Here is a 19,295-nt window from a genome sequence, read left to right as displayed (position 1 = left end):
CAGCCATTAACCTTTCCCCCCTCGAAAACAAAAAACAAATGAGGGGGGATCATAAAGATCCACCCCCTAGGTCCCACTAATATCCAGAATAAAAACACACTCGGATATAAAAAAACCACCTATGTCAGGACAAGCATTCAGCAATCCCCCCTCTCCCCCCATCCTCCCGCACAGAGACCGTTAATACAACAGGAAGAAAAGAGATCATACGAACCCCAAGGTATAACCAAACACAAGAACATATCAAGTATATCGTGATTGACTTAAAGGGTATACATATGTCCTGTCTAAGCTGCGATAACAATGTAAAGGGGGCATTGGTAGCACTCAAACAGGCCCGCACTGAACTGCGAGAACAAGGTAGCGGGGGCTAAAGGGAACAGTGACAGCAATCAAACATTCCAGCATCCTGTCGCCTCGCCGTAACCAGCACATATATCTCAAGCAGACAAAATAAGTAACTAAGAAAAAAGGAGGAACAGGAGAAAATCAGCCTTCGGAATCAACCGGATATTCACTAATCTGCAAGGGCACGTCTCGCCGGGAATCGTCTATCCAGCCACACCATGGCCTCACGAGGAGTCGTGAAAAACTTTGTTTCCCCATCAGCCACCACCCGCAGTCTAGATGGGAAGAGCATGGCATACGGCAGTTCAAGTTCACGGAGTCGCCTCTTGACAGGTAGAAACTGAGCCCTATCTTTTTGCACAACCACCGCAAAATCCGGAAATACCGATATTGACGATCCATTCCATTTCAAAGGGCCCTTAGTACGAGCCAGCCTCAGGATTGTGTCCCGGTCACGGAAATGGAGGAACTTAACAATAAAGGTAAGGGGTGGGGCCCCCGGTGGCAGCGGGCGCATTGGAACTCTATGAGCCCGCTCTATAGTGAAATACGGTGAGAATTCCTCAGATCCAAAAAAATCACGGAGCCACTTTATGAGAAACTCCTCAGGAGCGGAGCCTTCTTCTTTCTCAGGCAGGCCAATGAAGCGGACATTATTGCGCCGCAGACGCCCTTCCACGTCCGTAAGCTTTTTGCGAACATCATTCATCTGAGATTCCAAAGCATCAGTGCGGCGACCCAGCGGGCCGACGGAGTCTTCAACATTGGATATACGGGTCTCCGCTTCTCCCACTCTCTCTCTCACCCGCTGTAGATCTTGATGAATAATGGAGAGGTCGGACTGCACTTGCCCGATTTTGTCAGCCAGACGCACTTCACTAGCATTTACCGCGTCCAGAACTCTCTGCAGTGCAGCATCAGGAGGATCAGAGGAGACGGAACTGTAGGCAGGAGAAGGAGGTGATACCTCAGATCTTGTAGCCTCCGCTCTCCGCAGCTGAGGGCCCTGGTCACGAACAAACTTATCCATCGCTCCCGCCGACGCGCCGGTCTGGCGGCCTTTCACCATTTTGGACAACACGGTGTCAGTGCAGGAGATATCAAAATAAATATAAGCAGAGAGAGGGGGGTTGCCCACCCCGACCGGTCGCCGGGCGTCAGACAGCTGCAGGTACGTATATAACGCCAGCAGGGTCACAACCTCAGGATATATGTACAAAGTGCTTCCCCAGCACCCTGATCACAGTGTGGTGAAGGAGGTCCAGGTAATGGCCGCCAAGGCAGTAGTTCCACAAGCACTCAGAGCGACCCAACACCCCTCTAGATTCCTCTGACAGGCTCAGAGGCGATTCACTTATATCCTGCAGACCCCCACAAGTATATTTCGGCTGGCTGGTGCAGGCGGCGGCGGATAGCGGAGCCGCACTTCCGGCGTCGCGGGCAGTGCGTCCCGGCAGCAACCAAGACGGCAGACGGATCTTCAGCCGCGGCCTCCCCCGGGCTCCACAGAAGACCAGCGGGGCGGTGGAGGGGATCACAGCGCCCGCGATCTCCCTGCACTTCAGGCGGCTGCAGCGAGCGGCGAGCACACAGGAGCCGAACTTCCGGTCCCCGCACGAGGCGGCTGCTCCAGGCACAGATCAGGGCCCGCCGGCGTCCAGAGCTCCCGGATCTCCAGGAACAGCAGTGGCAAGTACAAGATTGCTCCAGGGGGGGCAGGGGGCACTCATAAAGCGGTGGCTGCAGTGTGGGACCCAGGTGGGGGTACAGGATAAAGTTACAGGATACTGTGGCTGGAGAGCTGCACAAACTGAGTGCTACTCCATGCCCGTCCTGGCCACGCCCCCTCAAAATGGCCAGGTTTTAGCTGTGACATAATATCACGATGTGATGAACCAGTTAATTTTCACATTCCACATTTTATTTGTTGTTACACAATAGGCCTGATTCAGGGGTGGTTGCAAACCAGGTTTGTACTCAGTTATCTGCGGAGTGCGTATACATCTAAGTGCCACGATGGTCTTGCAACTGCGGCTGCATGTGGGGATTTAGTCGCAATAAGATTGCAAGTCAGGGACCATTTGGGGGCGGTTACTAGGAGTGGCAGTAAGAGAGCAGGACTCGGCTGCGACTTCAATCACATACATAGCTACAATGGTCTCTCCAGCCTTTTACTTCTGTAGTCATGATGCACATCCATAAGGCTACTGAGACGATTGATAATCGACTGTTCTGTGACCAACGCTTCATCTTTGTACACCATTATTGGGACTAAAGGTGCATACACACTTACCAATGAAATGAACGACGTCGCTCATTTTCTCCCTTCCTGAGTGACGTCATTCACTTTCTCAGCAAGTGTGTATGCCGGCGACGACCACCGATGCACGGCACCGCGGGTCGTTAACGACCCTCTGTGTCGGTGGTGCACACATGCTCAATCTGGACTGCATGGCCTGGCCACTGTGTGACGTCACTGAGCGTTATGAACGGTCATATCGCTCAGTGTGTGCTGGGCGGGGAAACACTAGACGAAGTCGCTCACACAGGGTCACAATGGCGTGAACAGCACACGCAGGGCCTGATGAATCACCTGGTAGGTGCTGTGGTTGGGGGGAGTGGCGGGTGTGGGGGAGATGCGGATGGAGGAGGGGGTCCAGGGGTGCCGTGGGTGGGGGAGGGGGAGTTGCGGGGGTGCCGCTGGTGGGGGAGGGGCGAGTGCCACGGGTGGGGGAGGGGGTCCGGAGCCACCATGGGTGGGGGAGGAGCGGTTGGGGTGGTGCCACAGGTGGGAGAGGGGTTGGTGCGGTGGGTGGGTGTGCTGCGGGTGTGGGAGGGGATCCGGAGCCACCGTGGGTGGTAGTGGGGTGGGGGTGCCGCGGATGGGGCCCAGAGGTACTGCGAGTGGGGGAGGGGCGGGTAATGCAATAAACTACAGCTCCCAGTAGCCCTTAGCACCGGAATGCTCCTGCGCTAAGGGCTGCTGGGAGCTGGAGTTTACTTGGTGCATCTACTTCCCTGTAATGCGGTGTGTTGGGACACCGGCGCTAACAATAGTGACTGGCTGGCAGAACTGACTGACTCGCTGAATGAATATAAAAGGTGAGAGTGCTGTGCAGTGTCAGTGACACTGCACACCCACTGCACTGCACAGCACGGTCACCTTTTACATTGATTCAGCGTCCAGACATTACCCTCCGCGATATCACTCACTCTATCCGTTACAATAGCCATCTCGGGGCTCCCAGGCCGGCAGCCCAGGTGCTGTGTTGCGGAGTCGGGGCCTCTGGGGATCTGGGCACGGCTGTGGCAGGGAGGCACTTCTGTGACATCACACGCAAAGGAGGGTTCGGGGCTCAGAGAGTATGCAGCGCAGGGAGGGCTATGAAAGGCTCCCGCTGTGCCACTTTCATACACATCTATGCCGGTGGCCACTGCAGCTTTTGTTCCACCTGCGCCGCGGCTAGGAAGTGGGGATTGTTGATGCCGAAGGGGGCAGGCGGACTGGCAGCAGGACATAGGACACTGCAGTAAAATGTTTTTGTTTTTTTCCCTATCTACAGTGCAGAGACTTGCTGCAGATGTAGTGGCATACCCTCCAACTGTATCTTTTTGGCAGGTACAGTACCTTTTTTTTATGGTCTGTACCGATTTTTGGCTCTCCAAACTTCCATTGACAGTATAGGAAAGGGGGCGTGGCCACGCCCCTTTTCGAATTTGTACCGCTTTTTATGTGTAAATTGTTGGAGGGTATGTTGCTGCAGATGCAGTGGGCCTATTTTGGGGTGTGGACCTGGAGCTGTAGCTCCATCAGCCCTATTGTTAATCCTGCTCTGGGAACACACAGCAGCCAGAGGGCAGAGCCTCCCATTGGATGTAAACTGTGTGGGAGGGCGTTTCTCACCCAATATATATATATATATATATATATATATATATATATATCACGTGACGCACCTCAAACTTTTCCATCTGTTCATCACGCCCGTCACGTTCAGAGTCATATCATGACGCTCATGCGGTTCACGTGCGTTCCACTTCAACTTCTCGTTATGTCACGTGACCGGAGTGACGGGACTTAAAGCCCGTCCTCCGGATGTTGAGCATGGACATGCGCAGTCAGGTGGAATGCACGCCGGAGGTTCGGCTGAACAGGTAGCTAATGGATTCCTGGTAGTGGGCTCCGGTTTGGTCACGCATTTGTGCAAGTTTGTAATAGTGTGTATTTGTTTATTCTAGATGTGGGTCTCAAAAGGCACGTAAGTGGCCGAAGTCGACAGACATAGAGAGTGACATGATGTACCCTAAAAAACATAGCATGTAAACCCATAACCAGTGGAGTCAAAGGAATTATAGCAACATGAATATAATGAAATGTTGAAAGCAGTGCTTCGGTTCCTGCAGTAGTGACATTAACCTGTCTCCAGACATGGATTTGTGATGAGGCCCCATAGACATTTACGGTATGTGTTACAGGCTGCCCCTTTTTCACCATGCTGTCATATTATTTTCCATCTTGTGTGTGCCTGTGTATCTTACAGCTTGGAGGTGCCAGTTTACATTTTGTGTAGGTTAGGAATTTGTATGATGCAATTCCAGGCATTCGGGCTACTCCCTATTATGCTAAACACTGCCTGCTGTTTTCAGACAAAAGTCATGGTTTTCCTTTTCAAAATGTTTTTCAACAAGCTTACCAGGTAAATTACTGAGAACTGTACACTATGTACTTTCTAATTTCACATAAACAGATTATCATGATATAACCCAATGCAATAAAAGGGATCAACACCAAAGAAATTAATTTTACCAGTTTTCTAATGTAAATGAGGATTTGCTGTGAAGGGCACAACATATGCTGCAATGTTATCTACATCATCCTACCACTGCTATACAGTCAGTTTGTCCACATTCAGAATGTCCATGTTTTGAATGTTGACATTTAACGTGTCAAATTTCGCATCCTGTCGGTATCCGGTAACCAGCGCTGAACGAGAAAACCCACTGTCGACATGCCATCATTCAGAACACATAGACATCATGCTGTAACATTCTGAATGTTGACAAGATATACCACACCTCTTTGCCCTTTAGGATGTGCTGCTCTGTAAACAGCTACAGGATGAGCCAGTCTAAGGGACCCAGTCAAGTAACTCACTTGGGAGGCTTTTCCACTGTTCGGTATGTGTTGAAGGCTTGCAGCTGGTTCTGAACACCATTCAAAGAGTTGGCAAGCTTTCGATCATTGAGTGTAATAATCATCTGCTCAATCCACTGCAGAAGATCAGATGCCAAGCGTTCATAATTTTCAATTAGCTGGTCTGCCTCAATTGCATGGTCCAACACCTGTGATGGGTTGAAGAAAGTCAAGTGCACGTAAGGACAAGAGCATCATGGAGTAGGGGTCAGCAGTGTAACCACAACTGGAGTGAGGCAGAATGGTTTCCAAGGCTCTGCCTCACCAACACAAAGTTACAATGAGTTGCGATTAGATCAAGCAGAACCTATCAGTGTACAGCACTTGTGAAGTGCCAGTCAACATGGTGACCACTGGAATATGTTTGACATGTACACTTCCCCCAACAATAACTTTGCTTTGGGAACATGAAGAGAGTTAGGGTAAGGTATGGAATAAGCAGAGGATGTGATCCAGTAAATAACTTGTGCAATTTATAGGTTTAAGGTGGTCATTCCGAGTTGTACACTCGCTGATATTTTTAGCAGAATTGCTAATAGGCTCAAATCCGGCAGTTCTGCGCATGCATATGCACAGCAGGGTGCACGCGCTAAGCAATTTTACACAAAACTATGCTATTTTACTCACGGGCGAACAAAGCTTTTCAATCGCTCTGCTGATCGTAGTGTGATTGACAGGAAGTGGGTGTTTCTGGGCGGAAACTGGCCGTTTTCAGGGAGTGTGCTAAAAAACGCAGGCGTGCCAGGTAAAAACGCAGGAGTGGCTGGTCGGACGCAGGGCGTGTTTGTGACGTCAAACCAGGAATTAAACGGACTGAGGTGATCGCAATCTAGGAGTAGGTCTGGAGCTACTCAGAAACTGCAAGAAAATACTTATAGCAGAATTGCTAATCTTTCGTTAGCAATTGCTAATCTTTCGTTAGCAATTCTGCTATGCTATGATACACTCTCAGAGGGCGGTGGCTTTGTGTTTGCATTTCTGCTAACAGTAGCTAGCGAGCGAACAACTCGGAATGAGGGCCTAAATGTGGCTGTGACATTAAACATACTATATATGAATACAGTCAGGTAATTCTGTGCACAAGCTAACCAGCATTCCCCAGAAAGGCAGGGTACAAGGAAATCTAATCCGTCATTTCAACACAGGGCGACATCCCTCCCCAGAAACTATCATCTCCCACTGATTCCCATATTTTAATGAAGATTGACTCACCCCAGATAATACATCTGCTTGACTTGATAAAGAACATGCCTAAGACTTGACAAGACACACCCCTGCTCTATTAAGGCATTCTACACTATTTCTAGCAATGTATGCCCATATGACAAAAGGTTTTTCTCAAACTGTAGATAATTTAATTCCTCAAACCACATAGTGGGGCATTGATCTCTTAGCACAGGTACAGAGACACACCTTGCCAATGCGCTTTCCCTCCACGGCAAGGGCCTTCATCTTTGAAAAATAATGATAAAATGTTGCCACATAAGTTATGATGGATTTCTCATCTGGTTGATCCACATTTACATCTGAAGAAACAAACAAAAAAAAAAGTCAAGATTTAAATTAAACTTGTGCACTAACAAAAATAGTGAAGCACACCTTGTGTGTCAGTGACTGGATAAAACACAAAAACAAAATCATCCCTTTCTAATGCTCTAGTCAAAGTTACCTAGAAATGATACCAGTTCTTATTTTAAAAGGAAACAGTGAGGAGTCAGTTACGTCTACAGCGTGTTACAATAGACAACCCAGAGGGGCTGATGCAGGATTGGACACAAGCTGGCTGCGAGCGTGCAAGGAACTAAGAGGTCTATTTACTAAGCCTCAGATGGAGATAAAGCGGATGGAGATTTAAATGAGTATGTTCGCCTATATGCAAAATATGCCTCATTATTAGTGCACAATGGAACCAACCCTATCCAGGCGTGTCTACACATATGCACAACTCTGCACAGGCCACAATTTTGCCGACACTCCCTCACTGGACGTTGCCTACGTAATAAACACCCTGTTACAGTCCAGTTATGCCCTTCAGTTGTAAGTGGAGATGTGACTGCTATGTGCACATCTCAGCATCGCCTGTACTTGCACATGCCTGGTAGCGGAGCATTCGCTGATCAGGAAACAGTCGGTAAATGTTCTTGCATTCAGCTTTGCATCAGCCCCAGAATAAGTGGCCTATGGGTGCAATATTCATGTTCCTTATTATACAGCTTTTTCTATATCAATCCTGCAGGAATCATCTTACATCCAGGAAGGAAGAAATCTACATATCTTCTGCTTATCTACTAACAGTGTGTGAGTAAAAAGTATCAATGTAATGAACTCTGTACAGTCAGGCCGCAGGTGTGATACGCACTAGGAGGAAATGACCATCCCTCTCCCCGTGGTATCTATATACCGGCGCCTGTCATCCCAGCGGTCAGAATCCCGACCACGGGATGCTGGGCACTGGAATGACAGCAGCAGGGTGAGAGCAAAAGAGTCCCTTTGCGGGCTCGCTGCACTCGCCACATTGCGGACACGGTGCAACGGGCAACGCTACGTGCGCCATGCTATTTTTTCTCCCTCCAGGGGTGTAGTAGACACCCCAAGAGGTAGAATAGGTGTCGGTATCCTGGCGGTCGGCATGCTGAGTGCCGGGATCCAGACAACCGTGAGATTGCATGCATCCCGCTCTCCCCTGGTTTATAAAACATGTTGGTGAAAGACAGCTAAGAAACGACCTATACCTTCGGGATCCAGCAGCTTAGTGAGCCCCAATTCTCTCTCAGCGGTGTTGAACGCATTTTGCAAGTTGTGGTGAGCATTGGATTTCTTCAGTGTGTCAAAGTCAATGATGTCTGGCCTAGGTTGGAAGAGAGCAGGGTCTTCTGGTTAACATTTTTCATACAAGTGGATATAGCTGCTCTCTGTAATAGCGCTCACGTCAGACAGTCCCTCGTTACGCTCTTCCATGTTTCTTCTAATTTGTTCCCTACTTATTGTCATACAACGTACAATACAATTACATACTTTCAAAATGATTAACCCTTCAACTTATTCTTCTGCGTCTCCAGAGGAACCCAGCTTATATATCCTCCAGCTATCCCCTACATTGCAGGTGCTGCTGACCTGTGTTTGTGTACAATGGCATTAAATGCCAGACCATCGCGCCAACTTGTTGTGAAGTTGTGAACATTGACATTTGGATACCTGGAAAACAAGAGAAGCACAAAATAAATATTAATAAAACTCCAAAAGTCACCAGTTAATCTGCGATATAAAGTGACTAAGCAGAAGGCAGTAAATATCTTGTTATATTTAGAAGCAGATAAGACTTAGTGAAATGAGCAGTCTGGGTGCTTCCCCAACAAACAATGCAGCAGCCAGCATTACATTAATGCTCAACAGGATGGGTCTAAATTAAAAGGACATTTCCCTTTCTTTAATCGTTTATTGCTTACCCAGCAGTCTTCATCTGACACCAGAGCAATAAGGCATCCTTAGCCGACTTCTTTTCTTTATTATCTTCTGTCTCAACACTGATATCTTGGATCTGAAAAGCAAATATACTTTTACATGAATATGAGATTTTCTCATTTCAGATTTTTAAGTTCTTAACTACCGTCACAGTACGTATCATCTGTGCAGCCACTAAAGGGTGGTTAGGATGTGTGTACAGTCACAGTACGTCTCATCTGTGCAGCCACTACAGAGGGTGGTTAGGATGTGTGTGCCGTCACAGTACATCTCATCTGTACAGCCACTACAGTGGGTGCTTAGGATGTGTGTGCCGTCACAGTACGTCTCATCTGTGCGCGGCCACTACAGCGGGTGGTTAGGATGTGTGTGTCGTCACAGTACGTCTCATCTGTGCAGCCACTAAAGCGGGTGGTTAGGATGTGTGTACAGTCACAGTACGTCTCATCTGTGCAGCCACTACAGCGGGTGGTTAGGATGTGTGTGCCGTCACAGTACGCCTCATCTGTGCGGCCACTACAGCGGGTGGTTAGGATGTGTGTGCCGTCACAGTACGTATCATCTGTGCAGCCACTAAAGCGGGTGGTTAGGATGTGTGTACAGTCACAGTACGTCTCATCTGTGCAGCCACTACAGCGGGTGGTTAGGATGTGTGTGCCGTCACAGTACGTCTCATCTGTGCGGCCACTACAGCGGGTGGTTAGGATGTGTGTGCCGTCACAGTACGTATCATCTGTGCAGCCACTAAAGCGGGTGGTTAGGATGTGTGTACAGTCACAGTACGTCTCATCTGTGCAGCCACTACAGCGGGTGGTTAGGATGTGTGTGCCGTCACAGTACGTCTCATCTGTGCGGCCACTACAGCGGGTGGTTAGGATGTGTGTGCCGTCACAGTACATCTCATCTGTGCAGCCACTACAGCGGGTGGTTAGGATGTGTGTGCCGTCACAGTACGTATCATCTGTGCAGCCACTACAGCGGGTGGTTAGGATGTGTGTGCCGTCACAGTACATCTCATCTGTGCAGCCACTACAGCGGGTGGTTAGGATGTGTGTGCCGTCACAGTACGTATCATCTGTGCAGCCACTACAGCGGGTCGTTAGGATGTGTGTGCCGTCACAGTACGTCTCATCTGTGCGGCCACTACAGCGGGTGGTTAGGATGTGTGTACAGTCACAGTACGTCTCATCTGTGCGGCCACTACAGCGGGTGGTTAGGATGTGTGTGTCGTCACAGTACGTCTCATCTGTGCGGCCACTACAGCGGGTGGTTAGGATGTGTGTACAGTCACAGTACGTCTCATCTGTGCGGCCACTACAGCGGGTGGTTAGGATGTGTGTACAGTCACAGTACGTCTCATCTGTGCAGCCACTACAGAGGGTGGTTAGGATGTGTGTGCCGTCACAGTACATCTCATCTGTACAGCCACTACAGTGGGTGCTTAGGATGTGTGTGCCGTCACAGTACGTCTCATCTGTGCGCGGCCACTACAGCGGGTGGTTAGGATGTGTGTACCTCATCTTTAACCTTACAGAATTCAAGGGGCGTATAGTGTAAGTCCAAGAATTCCAGCCTTATTGTGAATGGACTAAATGAATAGCAGAGTTGGAATATATTTGCAATGATGTGATATTTGTTAGTATGAAAATTACTGCAGAAAAAAAAATATCCAGACTAAAGATGAAATTTAGAATACAAAAACAAACACACACACACACACACACACACACAAACAAGCACATCCTTGAGAACGGATATTCCCTGTAAAGATGGGTACACACTGACACGATGTGTACACAGGTGAAATGTCAGCCTGAAACACACTGAGCAAGGTAATGAAGGTCGTATCGGCCCATACTTTGTTACAAATGCTGTGGTTGCTAGAGTTAGAGTTATTGGAGGTCATTCCGAGTTGATCGTAGCTTTGCTAAATTTAGCACAGCTACGATCAAGTTCCCTGACATGCGGGGGGACGCCAAGCACAGGGCTAGCCCGCCCCGCATGTCAGTGCCGGTTCCCCCGCAGAAGTGCAAAGGCATCGCACAGCGGCGATGCCTTTGCACTTCAGGAGTAGCTCCCGATAGCGCAGCTATAGCGTGCTGGCGGGGAGCTACTCCTCGCTCTCCGGCCCACAGCAGCTGCGTTTGACGTCACGCAGCTGCTGCGGCCCACCCTCCATTTGGTCCGGCCACGCCTGCGTTGGCCGGACCGCGCCTACGAAACGGCGGCCAAACGCCGCCGTTTCGCCCCCTCCCACCCATTGATCGCCTCTGCCTGTCAGTCAGGCAGAGGCGATCGCTGTCCCGCTACGGCCTTCGGCCAGCCGACATGCGCAGCAGGCACCCGTTCGCTCTACTGCGTTAAAACGCAGCGAGCGAACGGGTCGGAATGACCCCCATTGCTAGGTTTGATGTGCAGCACATCATGCGTCCATTTGTAAGTTCCACTGGGGCGAGGATTGATGCAAAAAATATTATATATATATATATATATATATATATATATATATAAAAAAAGGATTAACAAATAAGTCTAAATTCTGCATGCAGCATTAACAGTGATAATAAAACAGAGCAGTTCTATAGGGCGGGCTGCATGAAATTAAGGGCTGTCTGTAGGATGTATGAAACAGGAAACTCCTGGTATGCGCTGTATGCTCGTCGGAGCTGTCAGACGCGCATCGCACAGCCCCCTCCATTATCTTCAATGGTGGGAACTTTGCGGTCAGCGGTGAGGTCACCCGCGGTCAGCGGCTGACCGCGGGTAACCCCACCGCTGACCGCAAAGTTCCCACCATTGAAACTAATGGAGGGAGCTGTGCGATGAGCTGTCTGCCAGCTCAGACGCGCAAAGCCAATCAGGAGAGTGCCACGAAGTGGAGCTTCCTGATTGGCTGAAGGGACCTTCTGTGACAGGAGTCACGGGGGGTCTCTGCATTCGGGGAAAGGGGTCCCATGTGTAAACATGGGACCCCTTTCAGTCCGTCTGGTTCGGGTAAATGCGTTTTTTTGTTTTGCCAAGTACGTGGATTACAATAAAAGAACTGGACACTGGATCAGGTGAGTATAATTTTATTTTCAGGTACCCCGGACGTCGACATTGGAGACGTGGCCAGAGTCGGCGTGTCAACATAGGTAAGTATGTGTGTCGGCATGTATGTAATAAAGTTATACTTTCACGGTGTCTGTGTCCAGTTTTTATTTGGGTATTTTTTTTTGCAGTAGAACTACAGGTACCAGCGGGCCCGTTCCCCCCGCATGCTGGTACTTGTGGTTCTCCAAGTACCGGATTGCGGGGGAGGCTTGCTGGGACTTGTAGTTCTTCTGCAAAAAACAATATTCTTACATTTTCAACAAGGCTATCAGCCCCCCATCCGCAGCCCTTGGATGGGGGGGGGGGGGGACACAGCCTCAGGCTTCACCCCTGGCCCTTGGGTGGCTGGGGGGGGACCCCTTGATTGAAGGGGTCCCCATTCCTCCAGGGTACCCCGGCCAGGGGTGACTAGTTGGGTATTTAATGCCACGGCCGCAGGGCGCTGTATAAAAGTGACCCCCGGCTGTGGCATTATCTGTCCAGCTAGTGGAGCCCGGTGCTGGTACAAAAAATACGGGGGACCCCTACTCTTTATGTCCCCCGTATTTTTTGCACCAGGACCAGGCGCAGAGCCCGGTGCTGGTTGTTAAAATACGGGGGATCCCCTGTCATTTTTTCCCCCGTATTTTGGCAACCAGGACCGGCTCAAAGAGCCCGAGGCTGGTTATGCTTAGGAAGGGGGACCCCACGCATTTTTTTTTTCTGATTTTTACCCCATTCCATTAAAAAATAAAAATAAAAATATTTTTAAAAATATATAAATAATACTTATGCCTCCTAAATAGACAAACCAAGTACCTAATCCCTTCTAATATAAATAGATATGCTATTACCAATAAAAAAACACAAAAAAAACATGTTTTAAAATTTTTTCATTAGATTCCGCCAGCAAAGTGTGGCGGATTGAAAATGACGAATTTACTGTCTAAAAGCACTGTTGTCGAATTTACAATCTTCAATTGAATATACTTTTGTCGAAATGCCGCATTTGTACCATTGCAGAAATGTCGAATTTATCAAATGTCGAATTTCAAAAAGTCGAATTTGGAAAGTCCATTTTTTTGACGAAAAGTACTGAATTGCATTGTCGATTTTTTTTTGGCGAAAATGTCCCGTTTTCCGACATTTTCGGGAATTCGACTGCAATTGCATATACCCCATAGGCTTCTATTCGCATTGCCCCTTGACAGGGATCCAATCGGATCCCTCCCGAGCGGTGTGTGTCACTCAAAGAATGCACAGAAGGTCTTCCGGGGTCCTACACCCAGAAGTCCTTCAATCACATAGGACAGCTCTTAAAGGGAAAGATGTCCTTTGTAAATTTCTTCAAGCATACGACATTAGTAATTGCTGTTAAGCTTGAGATGAGTGGCGGGATGCAAAGCATTCAAAATGGGGGAGATAAAGGGGTACATGCATGATGTATCATGTGGGTAAAACGTTTCCTGCTTTGCCTCTCTACATAGGCGAAGGAGGCAGCAGCAGCGCCAGCATAGCGCCCCTGTCACCTTGCACACATCCCTACATTGATACATGGGGGAGAAGCGGTACCAGCGCACATAAAAGCACAGATACAGCTTCTCCCACATAATGATCTGTCTTACATCTACTCCAAAGTACCAAACAATCAGCTCCTAACTGTCATTTTTCAAATACAGCCTGTAACATGGCAGCTAGGAGCTGACTGGCTGATACTTTACCTATCTCCACTTTATCACTCTCCAAGGGTTAGTACATCTCCCCCTCATGTCATTATTTTGAATAATTCCAACTATTAGAGCTTGGCTCCTCCTAATGTAGAATACTGTCCATTGTAAAAAGTAACATTGCTAAAAACAGCACAAACTGCTGTATATCTCAGCAATACAATATTACCTGGAACCGCAGGATGATCGTCCAGATAAGTCCGAGTGTTAGTCTGTGATTCCCATCCACAATGTCATGTGAACCCATGTTCTCCAGATGGACTTTCTGCTCCTTCAAAAACTGCAGGGCTTTGTCTACATTTTCAAGGCAATGAATACGCATGCGACCCTTTGTAGGCTTGGGCTAGAAGGAACACAGGCATATTTTATTTTATTGTATTATTATCCTTTATTTATATGGCGCCACAAGGGTTCCGCAGCGCCCAATTACAGAGTACATAAACAAATAATCAAACAGGAAAACAGCAACTTACAGTTGACGACAATATAGGACAAGTACAGGGTAAATAAACATAGCTACATCAGCAGATGACACTGGAATAAGTATCAGGTGGCAGAAGACTGCTGGATTTGGTGCAGGTGAAGATTATTAAATTAAGAAAAGGGTAAGCACATGAGGGAAGAGGGCCCTGCTCGTGAGAGCTTACATTCTAAAGTTTATTGCACATGAAAGTCTTATAATACATTACTCAGAGAACTAGTGATATAAGCAAAATGTACACTGGTTATCTGTGTTGCTTAGATACTATAACACCACTGAAAGCGTATTCATGAAGACAGTAAAGCAAAGCGCTCACTAACTAAACGTATTGTACACCTTTATCTGTTAGTTCATTAGCAATTATCTTTTCATTACTTAATAAATACAATTTAATGATCCAAATAAATCCAAACCTAACACTCTATCCTAACAAATCATAACTAATTGGAATTAATTACTTTTTGCCAAATGTGTTGTTTAGAGCAGGGGTTCTTAAACTGTGTGCCGTGACACCCTGGGGTGCTTCAGGGCACTTGCAGGGAGCCTTGGATTGGTGGTCAAGGACTAATTTTAGGCTGCCTGCATTTTAGTTGCTAAGTATATTAGTGCAAAGTAGGATGATATAATCTATGGAGATATACGGAGATAAACAGGAGAGAAACAGAGGGACAGCAGACTACCTCCCCCCACCTCCACAAAAGAACTACAACCAACAGACTACAGTGAGTTACCCATACCACTACCAGTAATGCCTGCAGCCTGCACAGCCTGGATACTGAACAACCTGTCGGAATAAGTAGCAGCCCTACTGCTTTCACACATTGCTCACACTCTCATTTACACAATCTACAACCACTGTGTATCCATCTCAGCCTTTCCATTCCTAACATTATTTCTTTAAATACTGTTTGCACTGTCTTTTGCTTACATTACACCCCACATACTCCTTGCTCATTCTATATTACACCTACACCATTCTATTCCCCTTAACACTACTGTACCAAATTATGGCTCCTCGATCCTGCCACATACCAATCCTCACTGCAAGGTCTCACCCCCCAAATTCAAAATCGCCCACAAACACTCAGAACCCAGCCAACCTTATCCCTATCTCCCCTGTCCCCTCCCTTCCTTTCTCCTGTGCACTCTGGAATGCTAGATCAATCTGCAACAAGCTGCCAACTATCCATGACCTCTTCATCTCCCACTCTTTTCACCTTCTCGCCATCACTGAAACCTGGCTCTCCTCCTCTGACACCACCTCCCCTGCTGCCCTCTCCTACGGAGGCCTCTCCTTCACCCACACAGTCAGAACTGATGGTCGCCAGGGTGGAGGCGTGGGCGTCCTTCTCTCCCCTAACTGCACCTTTCGTGTCATCCCACCTGAGCCCTCTCTCACCTTCTCCACCTTTGAGGTCCACACTATCCGCCTCTTCTACCCCATTCACCTCCTTGTGGCAGTGATCTACCGCCCCCCTGGCCACTGTTCACCTTTCCTTGACAACTTTGCTGCCTGGCTTCCCCACTTTCTCTCCTCTGACCTCCCCTCTGTCATCCTCGGAGACTTTAACATCCCTATTGACATCACTAATGCCGCTTCCACTAATCTTCTCGCCCTTTCCACCTCCTTTGGACTTTCTCAATGGACCTCCACCGCTACTCACAATCTCGGCCACTCCCTCGACCTTGTCTTCACCCACCGATGTGATCTCTCTGATTTCTCAAACTCTCCCTTCCCTCTCTCTGACCACCATCTGCTTTCTTTCACCCTCTCATCCTCCCTCCTCCTCTCCACGCCCAGACCCACCACTACCAGACGCAATCTTGGGTCTCTCAACCCCACTTTCATGTCCTCCCTCGAGACTTTCCTCTCTCCTCTTTCCACTATGACTTGTCCCAACCAGGCAGCCACCTTCTATAACTCTTCCCTAACCGCTGCTCTCGACTCTGTGGCCCCCCTCTCCTCTGTCCCCCTCCGCCGCTCCAAACCCTAACCCTGGCACACCAAACTAACACGTTTCTTACAAAAATGCTCACGCTCCGCTGAACGCTCCTGGAGGAAATCTCACTCTCTGCCGGACTTCCTCCATTTCAAGTTTATTCTCGCCTCCTACAGCTCTGCTCTTTCCCTCGCCAAGCAATCCTTTTTCCAAGCACTCATCTCTTCTCAGTCCTCCTGTCCACGCCGTCTCTTTGAAACTTTCAACACTCTCCTTCGCCCCCCCTCCTCCTCCCCTCCCATCCTCCCTCACTGCCACTGACTTTGCCTCCTTCTTCATCTCCAAAATTGAGGATATCCGACACGACATCTCCCGCCATCACCCCTCTGCTACCCCCCTGCCCCCTCTATCCCTCCCCTCCATCTATCCCACCCTGTCCTCCTTCCATCCGACTTCAGAAAAGGAAGTCCACTCCCTCATCTTATCCCCCCCCCCCACCACCTGCCCCCTGGACCCCCTCCCCTCCCGTCTTCTCCGCTCCCTCTCCCCCACTGCCTGCTCCCACCTTGCTCACCTCTTTAACCTGTCCCTCTCCACCGGCATCTTCCCCTCACCATTCAAACATGCTCTGGTCTCACCTATTCTCAAAAAACCCAACCTCGACCCCTCATCACCCACTAACTACCGCCCCATCTCTCTTCTCCCTTTCGCCTCCAAATTACTTGAACGACTAGTCTACAGCCGTCTCACAAGCTACCTCTCTGACAACTCCATCCTCGATCCACTACAATCTGGCTTTCGCCCACTCCACTCAACTGAGACTGCCCTGGTGAAAGTCACCAATGACCTGCTTTCAGCCAAATCCAGGGGCCACTTCTCTCTGCTCATCCTTCTGGACCTCTCTGCTGCCTTTGACACCGTAGATCATCCTCTCCTCCTCGGCACACTCCAAAACGCTGGCCTCTCTAGCACTGTCCTTGACTGGTTTTCTTCTTACCTCACTAACCGCTCCTTCTCTGTGTCTGCCTCAAGCACCACCTCACACCCTTCCATCCTTCCTGTTGGTGTCCCTCAGGGTTCTGTCCTTGGACCCCTTCTGTTCTCCCTGTATACCTCTTCCCTGGGTGCGCTCATTAACTCATTTGGCCTTCAATACCACCTCTATGCTGATGACACACAACTCTACCTCTCATCTCCTGATCTGTCCCCCTCTGTCCTCTCTCAGGTTTCCAGCTGCCTCTCTGCAATCTCCTCCTGGATGTCTGAACGCTCTCTAAAGCTCAACATGGACAAAACGGAACTAATCATCTTCCCCCCATCCAGAGCAACACCCCCGACCAATATCTCCATCATTGTTGACAACACCACCATCTCCCCCGTTCCCCAACTCCGCTGCCTGGGCGTCACTCTTGACTCCTCCCTCTCCTTTGCACCCCACATCCAAGCTCTGGCACAATCCTGTCGTTTCCAGCTACGCAACATTGCTCGTATCAGGCCATATCTCTCCCAGAGTGCAACTAAACTCATCATCCACTCACTGGTCATCTCACGACTTGATTACTGCAATGTCCTCCTCACTGGCCTCGCTTGCTCCCATCTTGCTCCCCTCCAATCTGTCCTGAACTCCGCAGCTAGGCTTATCTTCCTCTCCCGCCGCACCACATCTGCCACTCCCCTTCAACAAAATCTACACTGGCTCCCATTCCCCTACAGAATCCTCTTCAAACTCCTCACCCTCACATACAAGGCCATCTCTAATTCCACTGCTCCCTACATCTCCAACCTCCTTTCCCTTCATACTCCCTCCCGCCCCCTACGGTCGACTAATGACCGTCGCCTCTCCACCGCCCTGGTCACTGCTTCCCATGCACGAGTTCAGGATTTTGCACGTGCTGCACCCCTTCAGTGGAACGCACTCCCCCGCTCCATTAGACTCTCCCCAACCTTGCAAAGCTTCAAACGGGCTCTAAAAACCCACCTATTCATCAAAGCGTACCCTTCTAATGCATAACCCAGAGCTGAAGCCGCGCCTCCACCCCCTGCCTCATGCCGTGAACATCTCAGCTTTGCTTGCATACTGCCATCAGGCTACCTCCCGCTTGCCTGCACCTCTTGTCATCTGTCTGTCGCCCCTCCCCAATAGATTGTTAGCTCTTCAGAGCAGGGCCCTCCTTCCTCTTGTTATCTAAGCCCTCGTCTCAACACATTTCACTCACAGCTCTCCCCTACTCAACGACCATTTTTATCCTGCTAGTAAAGGCTCATCTCCATCTATGACCACCAGCCTCTAGTAGTACGATGATCACTCCCTCAATACTTACATCTTAGCTGTACTATGTCTTGAGAATGTGTGGTGCTCTGTTACCTGTACTCTATTTCTGTTATTTATTTACTGTAATGCAATGTTTTGTCCCCTGTACTGTCCTTTGTACGGCGCTGCGAAACACATGTGGCGCCTTATAAATAAAATATAATAATAATAATAATTCAAATTATTTATGGTCAATGTAATAGGAAAAACCAGAGCTTATAGCTGCCAGTCATAAACAATGTGGACAAAAAAAAGAGTAGAAAAGAGAATTCGGTCTCTCACCACACAGTGGAACCTAAGGATGACATACAAAACACAAATTTACTTAATTCAATATTTCTTTGTACATTTCTCAGTAAGAAATTTTTGGCCTAGGGGTGCAGTGAAAACAGTTCTTATGCTCTAGGGCACCGGGATTCAGAAAAGTTTGGGAACCACTGGTTTAGAGAAAAAATAAGAATTTACTTACCGATAATTCTATTTCTCATAGTCCGTAGTGGATGCTGGGGACTCCGTAAGGACCATGGGGAATAGCGGCTCCGCAGGAGACTGGGCACATCTAAAGAAAGCTTTAGGACTATCTGGTGTGCACTGGCTCCTCCCCCTATGACCCTCCTCCAAGCCTCAGTTAGGATACTGTGCCCGGACGAGCGTACACAATGAGGAAGGATTTTGAATCCCGGGTAAGACTCATACCAGCCACACCAATCACACCGTATAACCTGTGATCTGAACCCAGTTAATAGCATGATAACAGAGG

The 19,295-nt window shown here is 48.8% G+C and overlaps 1 protein-coding gene across 2 annotated transcripts in view; it reads right to left on the bottom strand.

Moving 5' to 3' along the window:
* SPTBN2 (spectrin beta, non-erythrocytic 2) overlaps positions 1-19,295 on the bottom strand; it is a 421,076-nt gene that overhangs the window by 79,200 nt on the left and 322,581 nt on the right. For both annotated transcript variants that reach the window (XM_063945149.1, XM_063945150.1), the window contains 6 exons: positions 13,973-14,146; positions 8,989-9,080; positions 8,657-8,737; positions 8,275-8,390; positions 6,956-7,068; positions 5,504-5,691 (listed from right to left, as the gene is read on the bottom strand). In XM_063945149.1, the coding sequence (XP_063801219.1) occupies positions 5,504-5,691; positions 6,956-7,068; positions 8,275-8,390; positions 8,657-8,737; positions 8,989-9,080; positions 13,973-14,146 (764 nt within the window). The remainder of the gene's footprint in view (positions 1-5,503; positions 5,692-6,955; positions 7,069-8,274; positions 8,391-8,656; positions 8,738-8,988; positions 9,081-13,972; positions 14,147-19,295) is intronic.

Source organism: Pseudophryne corroboree, chromosome 11 (assembly GCF_028390025.1).
Source record: "Pseudophryne corroboree isolate aPseCor3 chromosome 11, aPseCor3.hap2, whole genome shotgun sequence".
NCBI lineage: Eukaryota > Metazoa > Chordata > Amphibia > Anura > Myobatrachidae > Pseudophryne > Pseudophryne corroboree.
The sequence above is the reverse complement of the archived record's forward strand: the minus strand, read 5'-3'. Positions and strand labels throughout refer to the sequence as shown.